The sequence below is a fragment of the Haliotis rubra genome, unplaced genomic scaffold (assembly GCF_003918875.1).
Source record: "Haliotis rubra isolate DU_JTF1 unplaced genomic scaffold, ASM391887v1 Scf811, whole genome shotgun sequence".
In the NCBI taxonomy this organism is placed as follows: Eukaryota; Metazoa; Mollusca; class Gastropoda; order Lepetellida; family Haliotidae; genus Haliotis; species Haliotis rubra.
The window spans coordinates 418,991-436,276 of NW_025767537.1; the positions used below are offsets into that span (position 1 = coordinate 418,991).

Consider the following 17,286-nt stretch of genomic DNA (forward strand, 5'->3'; position numbering starts at 1 on the left):
CAGGAGGAACGATACCATTATCTCCAATGTTGTAGAAAGCACTCCACTTACTTAGGAAAACAATAACCCACTGAGATATTGCATTATTGCCGGAATCAATACTTTCGGCACCTGTCAGATCTGAACTTGAACATGCGAGGCCTGTGTCTATGTCAGGTTAAAGGTCTGCAAGATGTTTAGCAACACTGGGGCGTAATAGTCATAGGCCTGCTCCAAACAATGGAATATATATCTTGTTAGAAGGACTTCTCCGACATGGAAAATTGCAGCGATGCAACATCACATTTACTTGTGTGACATTTGCTCTTGGACTCTGGGTTTATGGATCGTCAATTTAAACAGGACAATCAAGACAAATTTTACAAAAGGAACAGAGGCCCAACATGCCAACGGTATACTCAGAGAACGCACCCGCCTGTGCCATCCGGACATAATCGCTACACGATAAAAACATTTTTTTGTGTGGCGTTATTACAGCAAAGGCTGAGCGGATGGAGAAATAACATGGTTCAGGCACTGTGAGACTATTAAGAAAGGTCACATGCAGTGCAATGATATTCCAATTATGTACTGCCAAAACTTATTTTACAGTACTGATGCGCGAGCTGAAGAGACTTAAGAAATTACGAGTTGGTTCGTGTAGCCTATTTGGCCGTGCTCAAAGAGAGATAGACTAATGCTTAGTCTCTGAATATATATAATTTTGATAGTAACAGACAAGCCCATTTAAATTGGAAAGGTGCCCGAGGGAGACTAGAGATTCAGAACCTGTGGAAATCTAGACTTACTTTATTTAGGGCTTTAGCATTGCAGAGAGGGCTTGGCAGCAGGGAAAATAATGTGGTTCAGGCACTGTGAGACAGACTACAAGAGAGATAAAGTGCTATTCTGTTGGGACAGCTAGGGACACTTGCAAGGACGAAGGGGCAGCTCATCGCCCTTTTGTTCACCACTCACAAGATTTGCCAACACCGCAGACAAAGCGTAACTGATACTGGCAACAAGTGCGAGCGCAGCTTAATACGTTGATGTTAGCTTGCGTAATACCGCTTTCTTAGTCAGGCTCTTTTGATGATAAGAATAATGAGGTCACGTGAACGTTGATTTCAAACGTACTAAAATGTGTGAAAATGAAATTACATGAACCAAGTAATTCACATGATTGAAACAAATGATCATCTTGCTTGAGCACAGGTAACATGAAGGTGTATGAACCGTTCATATACATACCCCTGAAATCCGGTATGATACATAAATATCTAAGGTGTGTAAACATTTGCACATGTGAAAATTTACAAGTGTTTCCCCACCTAAGTAAATTTACATGTTTCCAACCTGGTTAAACTTAGAACGAAATCGTAAATTTCAGCACCCATTGAAATTCAAAGGAATGCATCGGAAATACTATATGATCATGTACTTACTGGGGTATCTGTTTTACAATTCATGTTTGGAAATACCTGACAATCCGGTCAGGGCATACATGAACGAGGTTCTTGTGCATACGAAAATGTACGATAAGCATATGTTTCAAAGGTATAGATTCATATGAAATATATGCCCGAAGTTAGGAAATATCTGAAAACATACGTAAATCCGGTCAAGGCATGTATTTCCTACTGTATTTACGTTTGTTTCAATGGTTTACTATCCGGTTTTTGGTCCTGTGATAAACAATGTCACAATACGGACAAAAGCTAGATCCTTTCCGAAGATTGACAGAACCCCTGGGGGTCAAAGCCATGCGTCAATCCGTGACGATCAGCAACAATTCAAGCACAATCAATGAGAACCAAACGATGCTGGTGCGACGTCATCATCCCCGGCATGACTTGACTGGCTTTCAGATCGCATTGGAGTCCACAAACGACAAACGCACAATCATGCGCAACCTGAGTCGCACCATCGTCAAGAAAACCACCATCAAAATCAGCGGGAACGAGGTGCTGAGCATCGACGACAGTGACGTGTTTTTCTGTTACGCGGACCTCTGGAGAACTTTGAATGAATGCGATGACATGGCGTCTCAAGGACTTTGTGCTGCAAATCGAATGACATCTGCGTGGGAAAAGCTTTCACGCAAGACCAGCTCGAAGGGATACCGGTAGGAGACAAAGCCGTCGCCAAGGCGTACGTGAACTGGTTTTGCATCCTGCTCGACTGTGAGCTGCTCGAGGGGAACATGCCCTTTTACCAGGCCACGCTGGGCAATCGGCTGGAATACGAACTCACGTTCAATGATTACAGCAAAGTCATCTTCACGTCGGACTGCACTGAGGCCATTTACATCGTCAACAACATCTCGCTGGAATTCAACATGGTCACGAGCCAGGGACTGGCCCAGCAGATTCGCAACTAGTACACAGGAAAGCTGTCCATCCTTTACGACAGCATGTTGCGGCATCTGATGATCGTCAAGGACAAGAGTGACACATTGTGGAACATCAACCAATAGATAAAAGGCATCTTGCATCGACAACGTTAGCAAAGGGATCACCATCCAAATCGCTGAGAAGGCACAATATCCAGCCGGCAAGTTAAATTTATATTTGTATGTGATCATTGATGTGCAACTCAATATAGACAATAGAAGATTTGTGCAAACCATTTATTGATTTACCTCGCGATCCCCAATGCACCATCGTGTGGGGTCAGACGGGATGCGGCAAGATGGCATTGGTGCAGGACATGCTGGAAGGCGACTACTGCAACGTTTTCGACCACATCGTCATCATCTACCCAACTTTACAGATGAGAGCATGGGTGATGACTGACCTGGACCTGCATAAAATTGATCCTGGAACTTGTCTGCAGGACTGGTTGCACGCTTACCGTGACCTGAAAGGAGAATCGACGCTGTTCATCCTGGACGACTGCAGCGCCAACAAGGAGATGGTTAAAAAGCGAGACGCACTGTCGTACTTGGCCTTCTCGGGCCAACACATGAAGCACAGCATTTGGGTTCTGACTCAGAATTTCAACTCAGTGCTGAAAGATTTCAAGAACAAACACGATGGGTCGCCCCGTTTCACTGCAAGGACAGGGATTTGTTTGAGGACTGCTTGCGACAAAACAACGTGATGCCGAGCAAACAAGAAGGAGAATGGGTGAGGAAACAGCTCGCCGAAAACTCCTGTTGAAAACCGTCCAACACCGACCAAACATATAAAGTCTGCTAGCTTAAGCGAAGTTCTGGCAAAATTCTAGCAAATTCCAGCAAAAAACCCCAATGTTCGAAATTCTCCTCAAGTGTAACTTGACTTTCATCTCGCTGTGTTTCACGTGCATCGGATTTTATTTTATTAGACTTAAACATCGTTTGTTACATTATAAGATGGAGTGCGACGAACTGGTCAAACAAATGTTGGATGACGATGATGATAAAAACGACAAGTGAGAGAGACTGGTGGCACTCGCGGATGACGGCAAAACCAAACAATATTTGGGTGGGGGCAACCACACTCCTGATAAAATTCACAAAATGCCAGCCGAAGAAATCAACAAGCTGTACACGAGTTATGAAGCCAGACTCGGCGCCAAAATGATGAAAACCATAGGGTCGGTCATGACGCAGATCTATGCTGGTGTAGCGTCGTACTTCCTTCCCATTCCACCGGAACATTGACTTCACCTGTGGGAAGATCTCGAGAAAGATCCGTTCATCAAACATGCTTTAAGCGCCGTTAGCTGCTAGTGTACCATAGGCATGGCATGTTTTGGGCTCCGTTGTCCATGGCGATCATCACAGCAAAGCACTGTCAATTTAAAGAAGAAAATAATAATAACAACATATAAGATGTCATCGGAAGAGGATGCTGCTGTCACCGAGCAAAGACAGACGACGATGGAACAACAACAAGTGATTGATTCTGTAACCAGAAAAAAGGATCCCCAAAAAGTAACCACTGGTCGCAAAGGCCAGTTAGCTAAAAAGCAGAAAAAAACTCGTCAATGGGTTTCTTATGCCATAACGACGGCAGCATGCATCACCACCGTCATTACCGTATTGCTGTACAAATTCAAACAGACACCATCACCTCCATCACCCCGGGCATCGGTACCTGCACCTCAATTAGAAGTAAACCCTCACGTCATGTTATTGAAAAAACTGTCGACAACCAATGGAAAAACGTTCGTCAGCGTACTGGCCATAGGCTACTCTCGATTGAGCAAAATGATCACCAAACAACAAGCACCCAAACTAGATTTCAACCTGCAAGACATGGGTATGCTCATGTTTGACTTGAGATTGGCCACCAAAGACATGCTAGTCAAGCAAGACGTCATTCCGGAAAACATATTGAAGAAAATAAAAATATCGTAAAATATAACATTAAAAAAGATGGTCATGATCGCGATGATGGTTGGCAGGGCATTAGTCAATGTCCTCCCTTTTTATGGCAGCAATTACCTTTTCTCCCAATTGCAAACGTCCAATGAAGCCGAAATCGAAGCGGAACTTAAACATCACGATATGGCCTTAGAGAAACTGCAGGCCTCTCAAGCCGACTACGCAAATAAATGTGCGCAGAGAATAGATTTCATCACCGACCAACTCGCTCGCAAAAAACACGCCATCAGAACGTTCGAGAAAGTTGACGACGCCATGCAAGAATACTACCTGCTCACCAGCAAACGACTCAAACCTCTCAGCAGCGAACCCACCCTCTCACAGTTTTACACGCCTTCCCCGGAACAGAAAGACAAGGAACTGATCTTCGTGGCGCTGGGTCTAGTTGAGATCATGTTGATCGCCGAACATTAAGACAAAAAGTATATTTATGTGTGTATATATACATAAAGATGGGAAGACGTGCGCTGTATAACTGCAAGTACGTGCTGCTCGGAAAAACCGAAACCTGCAGTAGGAAATGCACCACCGAATATTGCGGCATACACATGATGTCCATACGAAAAAGTTTTGTGAATTACACGTGCGAATTATCATCGTTGGCGTGAAATGCCATTATCGCCGTTGCAAAGCCCAGGGAGCAGACGTGGTACTAGGCCATCTCATCTACTTGACGAAAAGGGACTATCTCAACGAACACAACTGACTGCTCAGAATAAAAATCTGATGTAGGAATTGTGAGAAAGAAAAAAAGTAAACCGGAGGTACATGAAAAATTTGTCGAATCATTTTTTTATATGTTTTTTTAAAAGTCTGGTGAAAGGCCAACTATCCAACGTACTGACGGCTAACATTAAATAGCTAGATTTCGCATTTGAATACTGCAAAAATCATAACTATTATATATTTGACTATAATTATTTTTCATTTAGAAAAAGGTTTTCACACATTGATATAGCAACGAACGATCTGGGAAGCCTCAAATTTCAACTCACGGTGAAAATGTCGCTGGACAAACAGCAGACGAACGGCACCACCATTCACTTCCAACCTCACTTCAAAGGCATGCAAGAAGTCACGACTCAACCTGAATTCATCGACGCGTCCATCGACAGCTCATTGCAAAAAATACGAAAATTGCTGAGACATACACAGGGGTTTCACAATCTTCGTGGTTACGATTCTCACCTGATCATGCAGGCCGATGGCAACATAATGTGCATCCCCAACAACATGGAAAAGTACATCTCATTCTCTTTAGATGGTCTGAGATTCATCGACAGCGTTCAGTTCCTGCTGTAGTCTCCAGACAGTCTTGTGAATGCCAACGACCTGAACGACTACGACATCCCCAATCGATACACCGACGCCGAGACTCGGCCTCTGCTGCTGAGGAAGGGCATCTTCCCCCACGACTACCATGACCGGTACCTGAAAAGGGACGTGCTGCTGCTAGCTGACGTGTCGACCTCCAATCGACCGCCTTCACAGGAACTTGACCGACTCGACCATCTCACAAAATGATTACACGCATGCCATCAACGTGAGGAGCAAACTGGGATGCGAGAATTGAGACAATTACCACGACCTGTACTTGATAACGGACGTGCTGCTTCTGGTCGACGTGTTGGAGAAATTCAAGAAAACATGCTCGAAACAGTACGGCCTGGACCCCACGTGGTATTTCTCCTCCCCCAATCTCTCATGGCATGCCTTGTTGAAAAAACCCGGCATGGAACTGAAACTATCGACGGATTAAGATATGCACTTGTTCCTGGAGAAAAGCCTGCGAGGCAGGATTTCCATGACATCCAAACGTTCTGCCAAAGCCAACAACGAATACGTGAAATGCTACGACTCGAGCAAACCGATGAAACACATCCTCTATCTCGACGCCAACAACCTGTATGGCTGGGCCATGAGTCAGTATCTCCCCACCATGGGATTCGAATAGCATCGTACCGTATTCGAACAAAGGCTACGTGTTCAAAGTGGACTTGGAATACCCAGCGGAATTACACTAATGGGACAACACCTATCCCCTGGCTCCTGAACGATTGACGGTGAACCCAGACTGGATATCTGAATATCAACGAAACTTGCTGGGAAACAATTAGCTGACTAACGTGCTGAACTTGATGCTGAAAAACTTGTACAAGTTCATGAACAACTCGGTGTTTGGCAAGACAATGGAGAATCTGAGAAAACGCTTTAACATGAAGCTGGTCAGATCCAGCGAGGAAGAAAAACTCAGGAAGCTTATAGCCAGCCGAAGTAAAGTGTTTGATGACGTCTTGGCAACGCTACACATGAACAAAAACCACATCAAATTCAACCAGCCCGTCTACGTTGGGATGAGCATCCTCAGCCTGTCCAAACACTTGATGTACGATTTTTACTACAACAAACTGAAGAAGCAGTACGGCGACATGTGCGAAGTGCTGTGCACTGACAAGGATTCCATGCTGATGGAAATTCGCACTGAGGATGTGTACGAGGACATGGAGAAAAACATGCACCTGTACGACACCAGCGACTACCCTAAACGTCACCCTATGCACAGCCAAATCAACAAAAAAAAGTGCTCGGCAAGATGAAAGACGAATGCGCAGGGACGCCGATCACAAAGTACCTAGGCTTGAGACCCAAGATGTATTCCATCAAAAAAAGCAGACGATCACGAAATCCGAAAGGCGAAAGGCGTGAAAAAACATGTGGTGAAAAAACACCTAAAGCAAGGAAGCCCTGTTCAAGAATAAAACGTTCAAACAACAAATGAACATGCTGAGAAGTGACGGACACAGGATATACGGATTGAGAATCAACAAGACATCGCTGTCTCCCATGGACACAAAATGATGGATCACCATCGATGGAGTCACCACTTACGCGTACGGACACACACGCACGTATTAAATAAGTAAAACACATGCAGTACATACACATACAGGGAGAAAATTTATTACAGCCCAAGCGGGTACTGGAAAGGCGCTGACGCTTTCCCTAAACTCGCTAAAGACGTCTGAGTCTCGGAAGAGAAAGCGAAAGCCTGGCTCATAAAACAAGCCATCTGGTAAGTCAACCTGCCGCCGCTTCGGTAAATCCCGAGAAGAAAATTTGACATTTCGACGCCGAATCGCGTCCACCAAGCCAACTTCCTGTTTCTACCTCTCGACAGGGTGAGACGCAAAACATACAGGTACGCCCTGACAATCGTCAACGTCGCCAGTTGCTACAAGGAAGCCGAACCATTGACGACCAAAGATTCGCCAAGCACAAAGTCCGTGTGAGACGAGGTATAGCAGGAGCTCACCGCAGCCAAGCCATAGTCGAGAGATTCAATCGCACCTTAGCTGAACACATGTTCTCACACAAGTACTCGCAGGATGTAATTGATCCAAAAAACCGAAACACAGTATGGGTTTTACGCTTGCCTCAAGTGGTGGCTGCCAACAACGACGAAGTCACCAGACTCGTGAGCAAGAGACACATTAAAGCCATCAAAATGAAATCTGTCGAATCGGCGGCGGCAGCGACACGTCACGATAAAACGGAGAAAGAATTACCGGACCGGGTCAGCATTAGGTACTTGTAGCAGCCAGGAGAATACGAGGGAGACAGCAGAAAACGGACCACTGATCCGATATGGTCCATGGAAACGTACAACGTAGACCTGGTCGACATCAAAGACGGTGAACCGAACTTGTACTACTTGAAAGACGGACCTGCGAGAGCATTCGTCCAAGAGCAGTTGATGATCGCAGCTGCGACACAGTCCCTTTTTGACTGCCCACTGCATGATAATTATCATGATTATTTGTGTGGGTATGTGTACTATTAGGTTGTGGTATGCTATGTGGCTACAGACACAAAGTTAATGAAACAATATGTCAGAGTTGTATTTTCTCGTGATATCAGCCATCACTTTCAAAGCCTCTCTTAATTTTGACATAAGAGCTGTGGTGACTATACAGTTTGAGTTGGGAAACATTTATGCTGGTAGAGTGATTCGTACACTGGACTTCATGATCATGAGCCCAGCTCTGTTACCATTACACCACAGAGTACACTGACAGTACATTTAGAATGAGAGTTACTTATCGATCCAAGCTGTACCACTGTCAATAAAGAGAGACCACCCACCATCATTCTAACTATATTTTCTACTCCTGCAGGAGCAATGGATCATAAAATTTGAGGAATTTGGTCCAAAACTATCATTACATAGTGTAGCCAACAGCCGGCCAGCTGTACAGCATGCTGCACATGGGGAATAATAGCCGAGCCAAGACACACACACACACTGCGATTACAACTATGAACTGTGGTCTCTGAAATGTGACCTGCCAACTCTGACACACCACTCACTCGCTCAACATGGACTAGGGAAATCAATTACTGGGACTTAACGGGAGACATGGTGGCTCAGTCCGGCTGGGGCTAGCTTGCTTTCATGCAGCTGCGCAACTGTCCGATTTGTGAGTTCGTATCCCATCTGGCCCTCCTTGCAACTTTCGAAACTTTTGAGCTAAGGTTATCTAGAACGGGACGCTCTCGTCGAGAGCACGCAGCGGAGGGAGGAAGCCTTGCCCATCGCATCTATCTCATTTCTTTCTCCCTCGTTGTGGTTGTGACCGCAGCGGACATTTTGTTAAAAGTTGTTTTCAAACGTCAGTTTAACGTTGAATATTTTTGGACTGACTTTCGAAGGACAGAACCCATGCTCAATAAAAAGGCAATATTTCCTAAACCATAATACCGATTTTAGTGAAATTTGGAATGCACATCTACCAGTAGTATACACAATAGCGGAACAGGATTAGGGACTTCCCAAAGGACAGTTGGTATCCATACGTGTAGTAGTATACACAATAGCAGAACAAGCTTAGGGACTTCCCAAAGGCTTAATTTGAAAAATTAAGCCTTTGGAAAGACCTGGTCCCGTTCGCTATTGTGTATACTACTACACGCATGGATACTAACTTTATATAATCATATACGTGTAGTAGTATACCTAATAGCGGAACGGGGACTAGGACTTCCCAAAGGCTTAATTTAAAAATAAGCCTTTGGAAAGACCTGGTCCCGTTCCGCTATTGTGTATACTACTACACGTATGGATACCAACAGTCCGTCTAGACCTGGGTGCGTTTGGAGTTTCTAAGACCTTTATACAAGAAACTCCACTCAGCACATTCAGGTCTACAAAAAAACAACAACGGATTTAAGAAATATGTGGTGCTATACAGGCGCGAGAGTCCAGTTCTATATCTTGCCTCATGCATCACACCTTATGATTATCTCGACCGTTGCCAAGCTCGTCTGCCATCTTGTTTGGCTAAGCAATGCCGTGCTGAGTCTCCACGCCACCAAGCTCATCCGCCATCTTGTTTGGCTAAGCAACGGAGTGCAGACCCAGCATGCTCTTACCACACTCGTCCGCCATCTTGTTTACCTTGGTCACCAGTATACTCGCTGTGTGGGTCCTCACTTGCAAAGGTTTCTGCTGCTAACCCAGCTCGAACGCAAAATGCGATGCTCTACCGTCACACTGTCGGGACAGCTGACTGTCACAGTGCAAGTTTAACGGGTCTTGGCTGTCGAGCTAGTCAGTACATCGAATGATGTCTCCTGCTCGAAAATAACTATTTATAATTGGACGCTGGGAGAAGAATTAAGCCAAAATAAGCCCCTAATGTACCCTGTAATAGAACCATCATTATATAACTACTAAGGGAGTGTACTCAAAATTGTGACAGTTTTTGGCCGTTGTTGAACCAGTTCTTGGCAGGGAGCTCAATTCACCTGAAAGTTCTTGCCAATAGGACTCTCTTTTCAGAATACACTGAATGGGTTCCTGTTTATTTTAAGGATAGCATTTTGATAAGGAAATGGGGGTTGTCAGGTGTATCTACTGATAATAAATGGATGTTTTTTCATCCGATTGTTCTTCCACATTCCTATCAAAAACCTGTTTGCCCATCAAACTCCTTAGCGGGGTCATTTAGGTCAGAACAAAACTTGTGGAAAACTATTAACCATGTGTTTTAGCCTTATTTGTGGCATGATGTAGCTGAATTGTGCATAACCTACGATGTGTATCAACTGGTCAGCAAACCAAATCAAACCCATCAGTCATAATTCTTTAATTTAAGTTTAGTGCACATGACAATGAATCTCAGGGAGCTCTGGACAGAATCCTGTCAGAACATTAATTGTGAGACTGAGAAGGAATGGGATGAAGGCATTCAGTTCTGTCAGTCCAAATTTGTACATACAGTTTGCGTACCTTTAAAATACTAAAAAGAACAATTTCTTATTGACAGGTCTGGAATGAATTTGAACAGTGTTTCATCTCTTCGTACTAGATATTTTAAAGCTTTTGAAGTTGCAACAGATACTTTGAACGAATCCCAAGAAAGAATGAAAGTATATTATGACAAGAAGTCTCAAGAGAGACATATTAGTCTAGGCGATAATGTGTTGCCAATCCCTGGTCAACAATTACATACAAGGTACCATGGGCAATATGGCATGAATAAGAAGGTCAGTCATACTGACAAAGTTTCAGAATTAATTCAAGAGTTAGCTCACTGTTTCTGGATCTACCTAGCCCGACAAAATACGTGTATCATGATGAAGATGTAGGTGATGATTTAATTGTGAAATGACATCCCTATGACGAATCGCATCAAGCTTCAAGCCTTCACGAAGGAGGTTCAATACATTATAGATAATAATAACATTACTGAACCAAGTCAAAGTGATTATAGTTCACCATGTATTCTTGCGTGCAACCCTGATGGAAGTTGCAGTTGATGTACCGATGTGAAACGTTTCAATGCTGTTTCTAAATCAAAAACTGTAATCGATGACTTTACCAACAGAATCATTCAAGAAAAGTCCATCGGTCAGTCTGACTTAATGAAGTGGTATTGGCAGATTCCACTGACAGTGTTTTCAAAGCGGGTAACACGTTTTGTGTTACCCTCTTTATCAAAGTAAAGTTATGCTATTTGGGCTCACGAGCGCTCCAGCTACCCCTCCAGTGTCTAGTGGGTGCTAATGTCAAAGGCTTGTTATAGGATTTTCCAGCAACTTCTCTTTATGTATATAATGGAAGCTATATATGGCCATCATGTCACATTTCACCTCAATACCACTTCAAGTTTTTCATGATAATAGAATGTATTCAAAATACAGTCTGTAGGATGTTTCCTGAATTTAGAATAACATATCTGTTTGTGCTTACATTTATGCCGGTTATCTCCATCTTAGCAGGCACGCCACGTTTCCTCATGTTGTTTCAGTCACATTGATAGTATGTACACACCTTTTTATGAACTAGATTTGCCTTTATTTGCAAAGTACATACGTTACAGCAGACACATGCAATAGTTCCATGATCATGTACATATCAATCAATTGCATGCCGAATTTTTCCATTAAAAGTGAAATCTAAGATGTTAAGTTGTATACACACAGATGCAGATCTTCAGCGAATTAACGACTGGACTGAAGGCATGGTACAAACGAAAGCATTTGACTCCATTATCGAGGCTATTGAAAGGGGACAGAAACTATTTGTAATCACAGGCCAGCCCGGCGAAGGAAAAACTACTCTTGGATTCCTCATACTGCGAGAAATGAATAAAAAAGGAAAGACAGTTTGCCTTGTGACAAGTCCGGAGGATTACAAACAAAGAAAATCTTGTGATGTGCTGATGTTTGATGATACATTTGGTAGCATTTCATTTGAAGACAAGAAGTACATCGATTGGAAAGATACTATTATTGATGTTCTTGCTTTACCTGAACACAAAGGTTCCCACAGTGGAGTAAATATCATTCTGATAATTCTTCGCAAAACCATCCTCGGACACCTTAAAACTGAACTTGGCAGATATGCGAACGTATTTGATGACAGTAAGATTATGATAGATCTAACAACCACACACTGTCTTACAGAAAGTGAAAAGAGAAAGGTTTTGAAAATGCATCTGGACAGGAAGGGCATGCACGAAAATGAAGACGACATCAACTTCATATGTTCTACAAAGTTTACATATGGTTTCCCACAATGTTGCAGAATGTATGCAGATAAAGCTGAAGAGAATATCAGGGAATATTTTGATCGCCCTCTGTTATTCCTTGATAAGGAGACAAAATTGTTACTGAAAAAAAGCCCACACATTCGTGAAGTCTTACAGATAATGATATGTGAAGAAACATTTCAACCTGACAAAGAAGCTGACGATGAAAAACGACAAACACTGATAGCAGCTGCAAATGATATCCCCTTCCTTCTACAGAAAGGTGGATGTTTTCACTTTGCTCACTCCTCTTATCAAGAAAGTGTTGGGATTACTGTTGGAATAGAGAACCCGAGGTTTTTAATAACACGATGCAGCATGGCATGTATTAAAAAGTATATGGACGCAAGTACAGCTACGGGTAGAGCGTTATTCAGCAATCTTACGGAAGAGTTAAAGCATCAGCTCCTGGAGAGAATCTCTGAGGAATTTGTCAACAAAAACTACGATTTTATGAAGCATGATTTGCTTCATGACAAAGAAAACTTCAGCAAAAGTCTAAACAAGTTGAAGGATAACGGTGGCAACTCTGAGGTAGGCGTCATTCTTCTCTTAATAGAGCAAACTGTATGCAGGGCTTCAGATAATTTTTTCAACATCAGGAGTATGTACTCCTCATGTTAACAATATAGGAGTACTCGAAAACATTAAGAGTACATTTAGAGTACTGAATGGAATTTACTGGAGTATCAGTAATCTTGTGTTTCGTTTCATATATGCACCACAACATTGCTACTCTTGTGTAAACGGGTCAATAAACAATAAAACAAATACGTCTCTAAATGATTCTAAGACCGTTCACCATTGCTGTGGTGCGTATCTGCTATCTAAACTATTTCAGACAGACAGACAGACAGATGATTTCATTTGTATGAATGGCTATGAGGCCAACAGTACATCAACATTCATCATAGTAGAGAGGCCGAAGCGCCTGGCCATTGATTCACATATGAACTGTATGTGACGGAGTTACTTTTGTACAATACACAGCTAAACGTACTAATATACTGAGTCAAAAACAAACTTCACAAAATGTAATTTGAAAAATAATGAATAATTTTTCTCTGATGATACATCTATGTATCCGAAGTGGGAAAACTCTAGAAAAACGTTAGCAAAACCCACTCAAACCCATCCATTCATCGTGCAAATGACGTTAGTGCCAAATCAGGTTTTGCACGTGCAGTCGATCACGTGATCTTCGCATCGAAGTTTTCTTCATATGCACGTGTTTGCATTGGCCTTAAGAATTGAAAAAAACACTTTTAAACCACAGTTCTAACGGAACTTGAAATGCCACGATTGTCAAATGTGCAACGTGAACGTGCCGTTGGCATATTGCAAGCGGGAAGATCAGTTATTGACGTCGCAAGAGCAATGGGATGCAGCCGTCGTAATGTGTATGACTGGCGAGGTCGTCTACAACAAACTGGCACCACTTCTGATCGCCCAAGTTTGGGTCGTCCACGTGTGACGTCACGAGCAGAAGACCGTCAAATCGTCCTACGTGACCTACTGCCGGCTACACGAACCAGGGCTGAGATGTTTAGAGGTCACTGTCCTCACAGACCATTCGAAATCAGTTGCGGGCTGCCAATCTCCATTCTCGACGTCCATATCGCGGGCTAATACTGACGCCGTTTCATCAACGTCAACGTCTGCTGTGGGCCCAACGTCACCTCCGATGGACTCAGAGAGACTGGAATCGAGTTGTCTTTAGCGATGAATCCAGGTTTACCCTCAGATTCGCGGACGGCAGACATAGAGTCTGGAGACGACGTCGTGTGAACGGTATGCCCAATGTTGTGTACAGGAAGTCGACAGATTCGGGGGCGGAAGTTGCATGGTGTGGGGTGCTTTCTGTGGGAACAACTTCTGGTCATCCGTGGAAACCTCACAGCTGCTGCTTACCGCGACCAGGTGCTCACCCCTGAACTCGTTCCTTTCATGGCGGCTCATGGCCCAGGTCTACTGTTCCAGCATGGTAATGCTCGGACGCATACCGCGATGTTGACACGAAATTTCCTTCAAAACGCTGGAAACAACGTCATGGACTGGCCATCGAGGTCCCCTGACCTTAATCCAATAGAGCACGTTTGGGATGCACTTGGGAGAAGGCTTTGTGGTCTTAGGAACCAACCTCAGGATTTGCAGGAACTTGGCGCTGCCTTGCAAGAGCAATGGCACAAAATCCCCAACCACGTGTTCACAAGCATCAGGCAGTCGATGGGGAGACGGTGTTTGGCAGTGGTGAATGCGCGGGGCGGCCATACACGATATTGAACTGAGAAATTTCGCATATTTATTCTTGTGACTTGACATTCTGTGTACCCATGTTTTGGAACGGCGGTGTAGCCTAATGGAACTGATTATGGCACTGTCAGTGTATCGAGTACATCACACAGATCTCAGCAATGAAATAATAACAATTTCACCATCTTACCATCTCTTGTTCTTTTATAGTGCCCTGAAGAAAGAATGTGAAGTTTCTTTTTTGACTCAGTATATATTAGCTGATTTTGAATTCAAAAGAGTTACAAACTTGTGATAACTGGGGTTGGTGTAGTAATAACATGGTAGATATTTTTCTGTAGATCGTCATACAATGGACATTCTAGTAATACATGATATTCATTTTCTAACTTATTTAGGCAATGTGGACACTTGGCAATTGCGATATTTGCACTTTTCGATCTTCTATATAATTGTATGTTAAAACCGTGACGAGTCAACGCTTTAACTACTAGGCTAACCCACCGACCCCTTTATTACCTAATTCATTATTACGTCTTGGTTCAACCAAGCATAAGACAAGCCATGGTGGAACAATAACTCTCGCACTGCTGAGGTACAATTAATATCTCCAAAATCATCTAAACGTTTAAACATGAGATACTATTGTTCTCGGCATGCATGGATAAAACATCACAAGCTTTAGAGAATATATTTCTACGCGATAAAGTTTGATTGTGCCCTTATTTAAGACTGGAAACAGGAATGACCCGAATAACTACAGGGGGATTGCCCTTCTTGATATTGTTAGTCAAAGTGTTCATGTCCATTCTAGAGTCCAGCTTTAAAATGTGGGTCACCACACACGAATTAATATCTAAACTATTTTGTACCGTATCGTGCATATTTTTATCCGTATTTTTTATTTAGAGGACTGCTGTATGTGTATGTTAGTTAAATGGGTCAAACATCTATTTAGCGGATATTTTCGCAGCTAGGTATAGTTTATTTACACCAATGTTACATCTATGATACTACATTACATCGTACACAACCAGTATGGTGTCGCTGTGATGCAATCATTGTGGTTTACGCACCATTTCGTATGATCCTGATAACTAACTAAACACAGCAGTCATGGTACACGCTACTATTAAACGTAAAACATATTCTAACATATCCAACCAAACCTACAGTGAAGAGACGTACTGACATCTTAAGCATTTAAGACAATTACATCTAAGTATGCGTCTATATTTTAGTAATGCAGGTCGCTGATAAAGTTTCTTTCGTGTTTTGTTTTTGTAGGGTCATGCTGTCAACATCAAAGATGAGCAACTGAAGACAATGTCGATGCATGCAGTCAATGCCAGAAACCTACCTGCTTTAGAGGTATTGGTCAAAGAAGGTGCTGAAGTAAATGACACAGTCCATGGTCAAACCATGTTACATTATATTTGTAAAGAGGGATTTGTGGATGGTGTGAAATGTATCAAAGACAAAGTTCACGACATTGATGCAAGAGACATGTGGCAGAGGACACCTTTGTACTATGCATGTGACTCCACGCCTATTGAAGAGTTGATAATTATTTTGCTTGACCTTGGAGCGAACATCAGTTCGTGGGATATATTACCATCGCTGATACAAAACCTTTGCAGAGAAGGAAAGGCAGACTTTGCAGATGAGATTATTGAACGCTCTGATATCAGTAAAAGAGAGGAGTTGGTGAAAGCCAAAAAGGTCTATCTCACGCAGAAGGTACATGATTCTCAGGATATGTGCCTCCTGCTTCACTATTTTTGCCACTTAAAAAATCTGGAAGAGGTAAGGACATTACTAAATTCAACAATGCAATTTGACATCAATGAGCGTATGTTCAATAACGTACGTGTTATTCACGAAGCCTGCAAAGGTAAAGACTATGAGGGTAAAGGTGAACTTGTTAAATTGTTGATCAGTCACAATGCTGATGTTAATATTCCAGACAGTGATGGCATGACAGCTCTTCACCTGATGTGTGAAAGTGGTTGTTTGGAAGGGCTCAAGGAAATCTTGGACAAAGCTTCCCCTGAAACTGTAAATAAGAAAGGCGATTGGTTTGATTTAACACCATTCATGTACTTCTGTATTGTGCCTCCACATAATGACAGTTTGAGAATTTTACAGCTGCTGTTGGAATATGGTGCAGATGTGAATGTGAATCAAGAAGATGGGAGGAACGGCAGCCATTACCTTTGTGCTAACGGCAACTACCAGTGTCTTGAACACTTGATTAGGGCCAGAAAGATTGAGGATGTTAACGTATGTCTTAATAAGGACATTGGAGATCGCTATGTTAGAGGCCAAACTCTGCTTCACTGTTTATGCAATGGTGATGCAACGAAAGAAAATATGAAGCTGTTATTGGAACAACACGCAGATGTTAATAGAAGAGACAGCAAAGGAAATACCCCTTTGGATTATCTGAAACAAGACCCTGTAAGCGGTGTATTTTGTACGAGGAATATGCTGCATGTGTCGCGCCCGCTAAGTTCAAGGGAACGGGAAGAACAAAAGTCGAGACGTATTGAAGCCAAGGAATTGATGGTGCTTAAAGGAGCTCAATGA

The 17,286-nt window shown here is 42.9% G+C and overlaps 1 protein-coding gene across 1 annotated transcript; it reads left to right on the top strand.

Annotated features, from left to right (window-relative positions):
• The first annotated feature begins 11,874 nt into the window (after positions 1–11,874).
• LOC124261838 (putative ankyrin repeat protein RF_0381) lies at positions 11,875–17,286 on the top strand. Its single transcript, XM_046696211.1, has 3 exons — positions 11,875–12,277; positions 12,926–12,978; positions 15,985–17,286. Exons 1-3 carry the CDS (start codon positions 11,875–11,877, stop codon positions 17,284–17,286), a joined length of 1,758 nt encoding a protein of 585 aa, XP_046552167.1.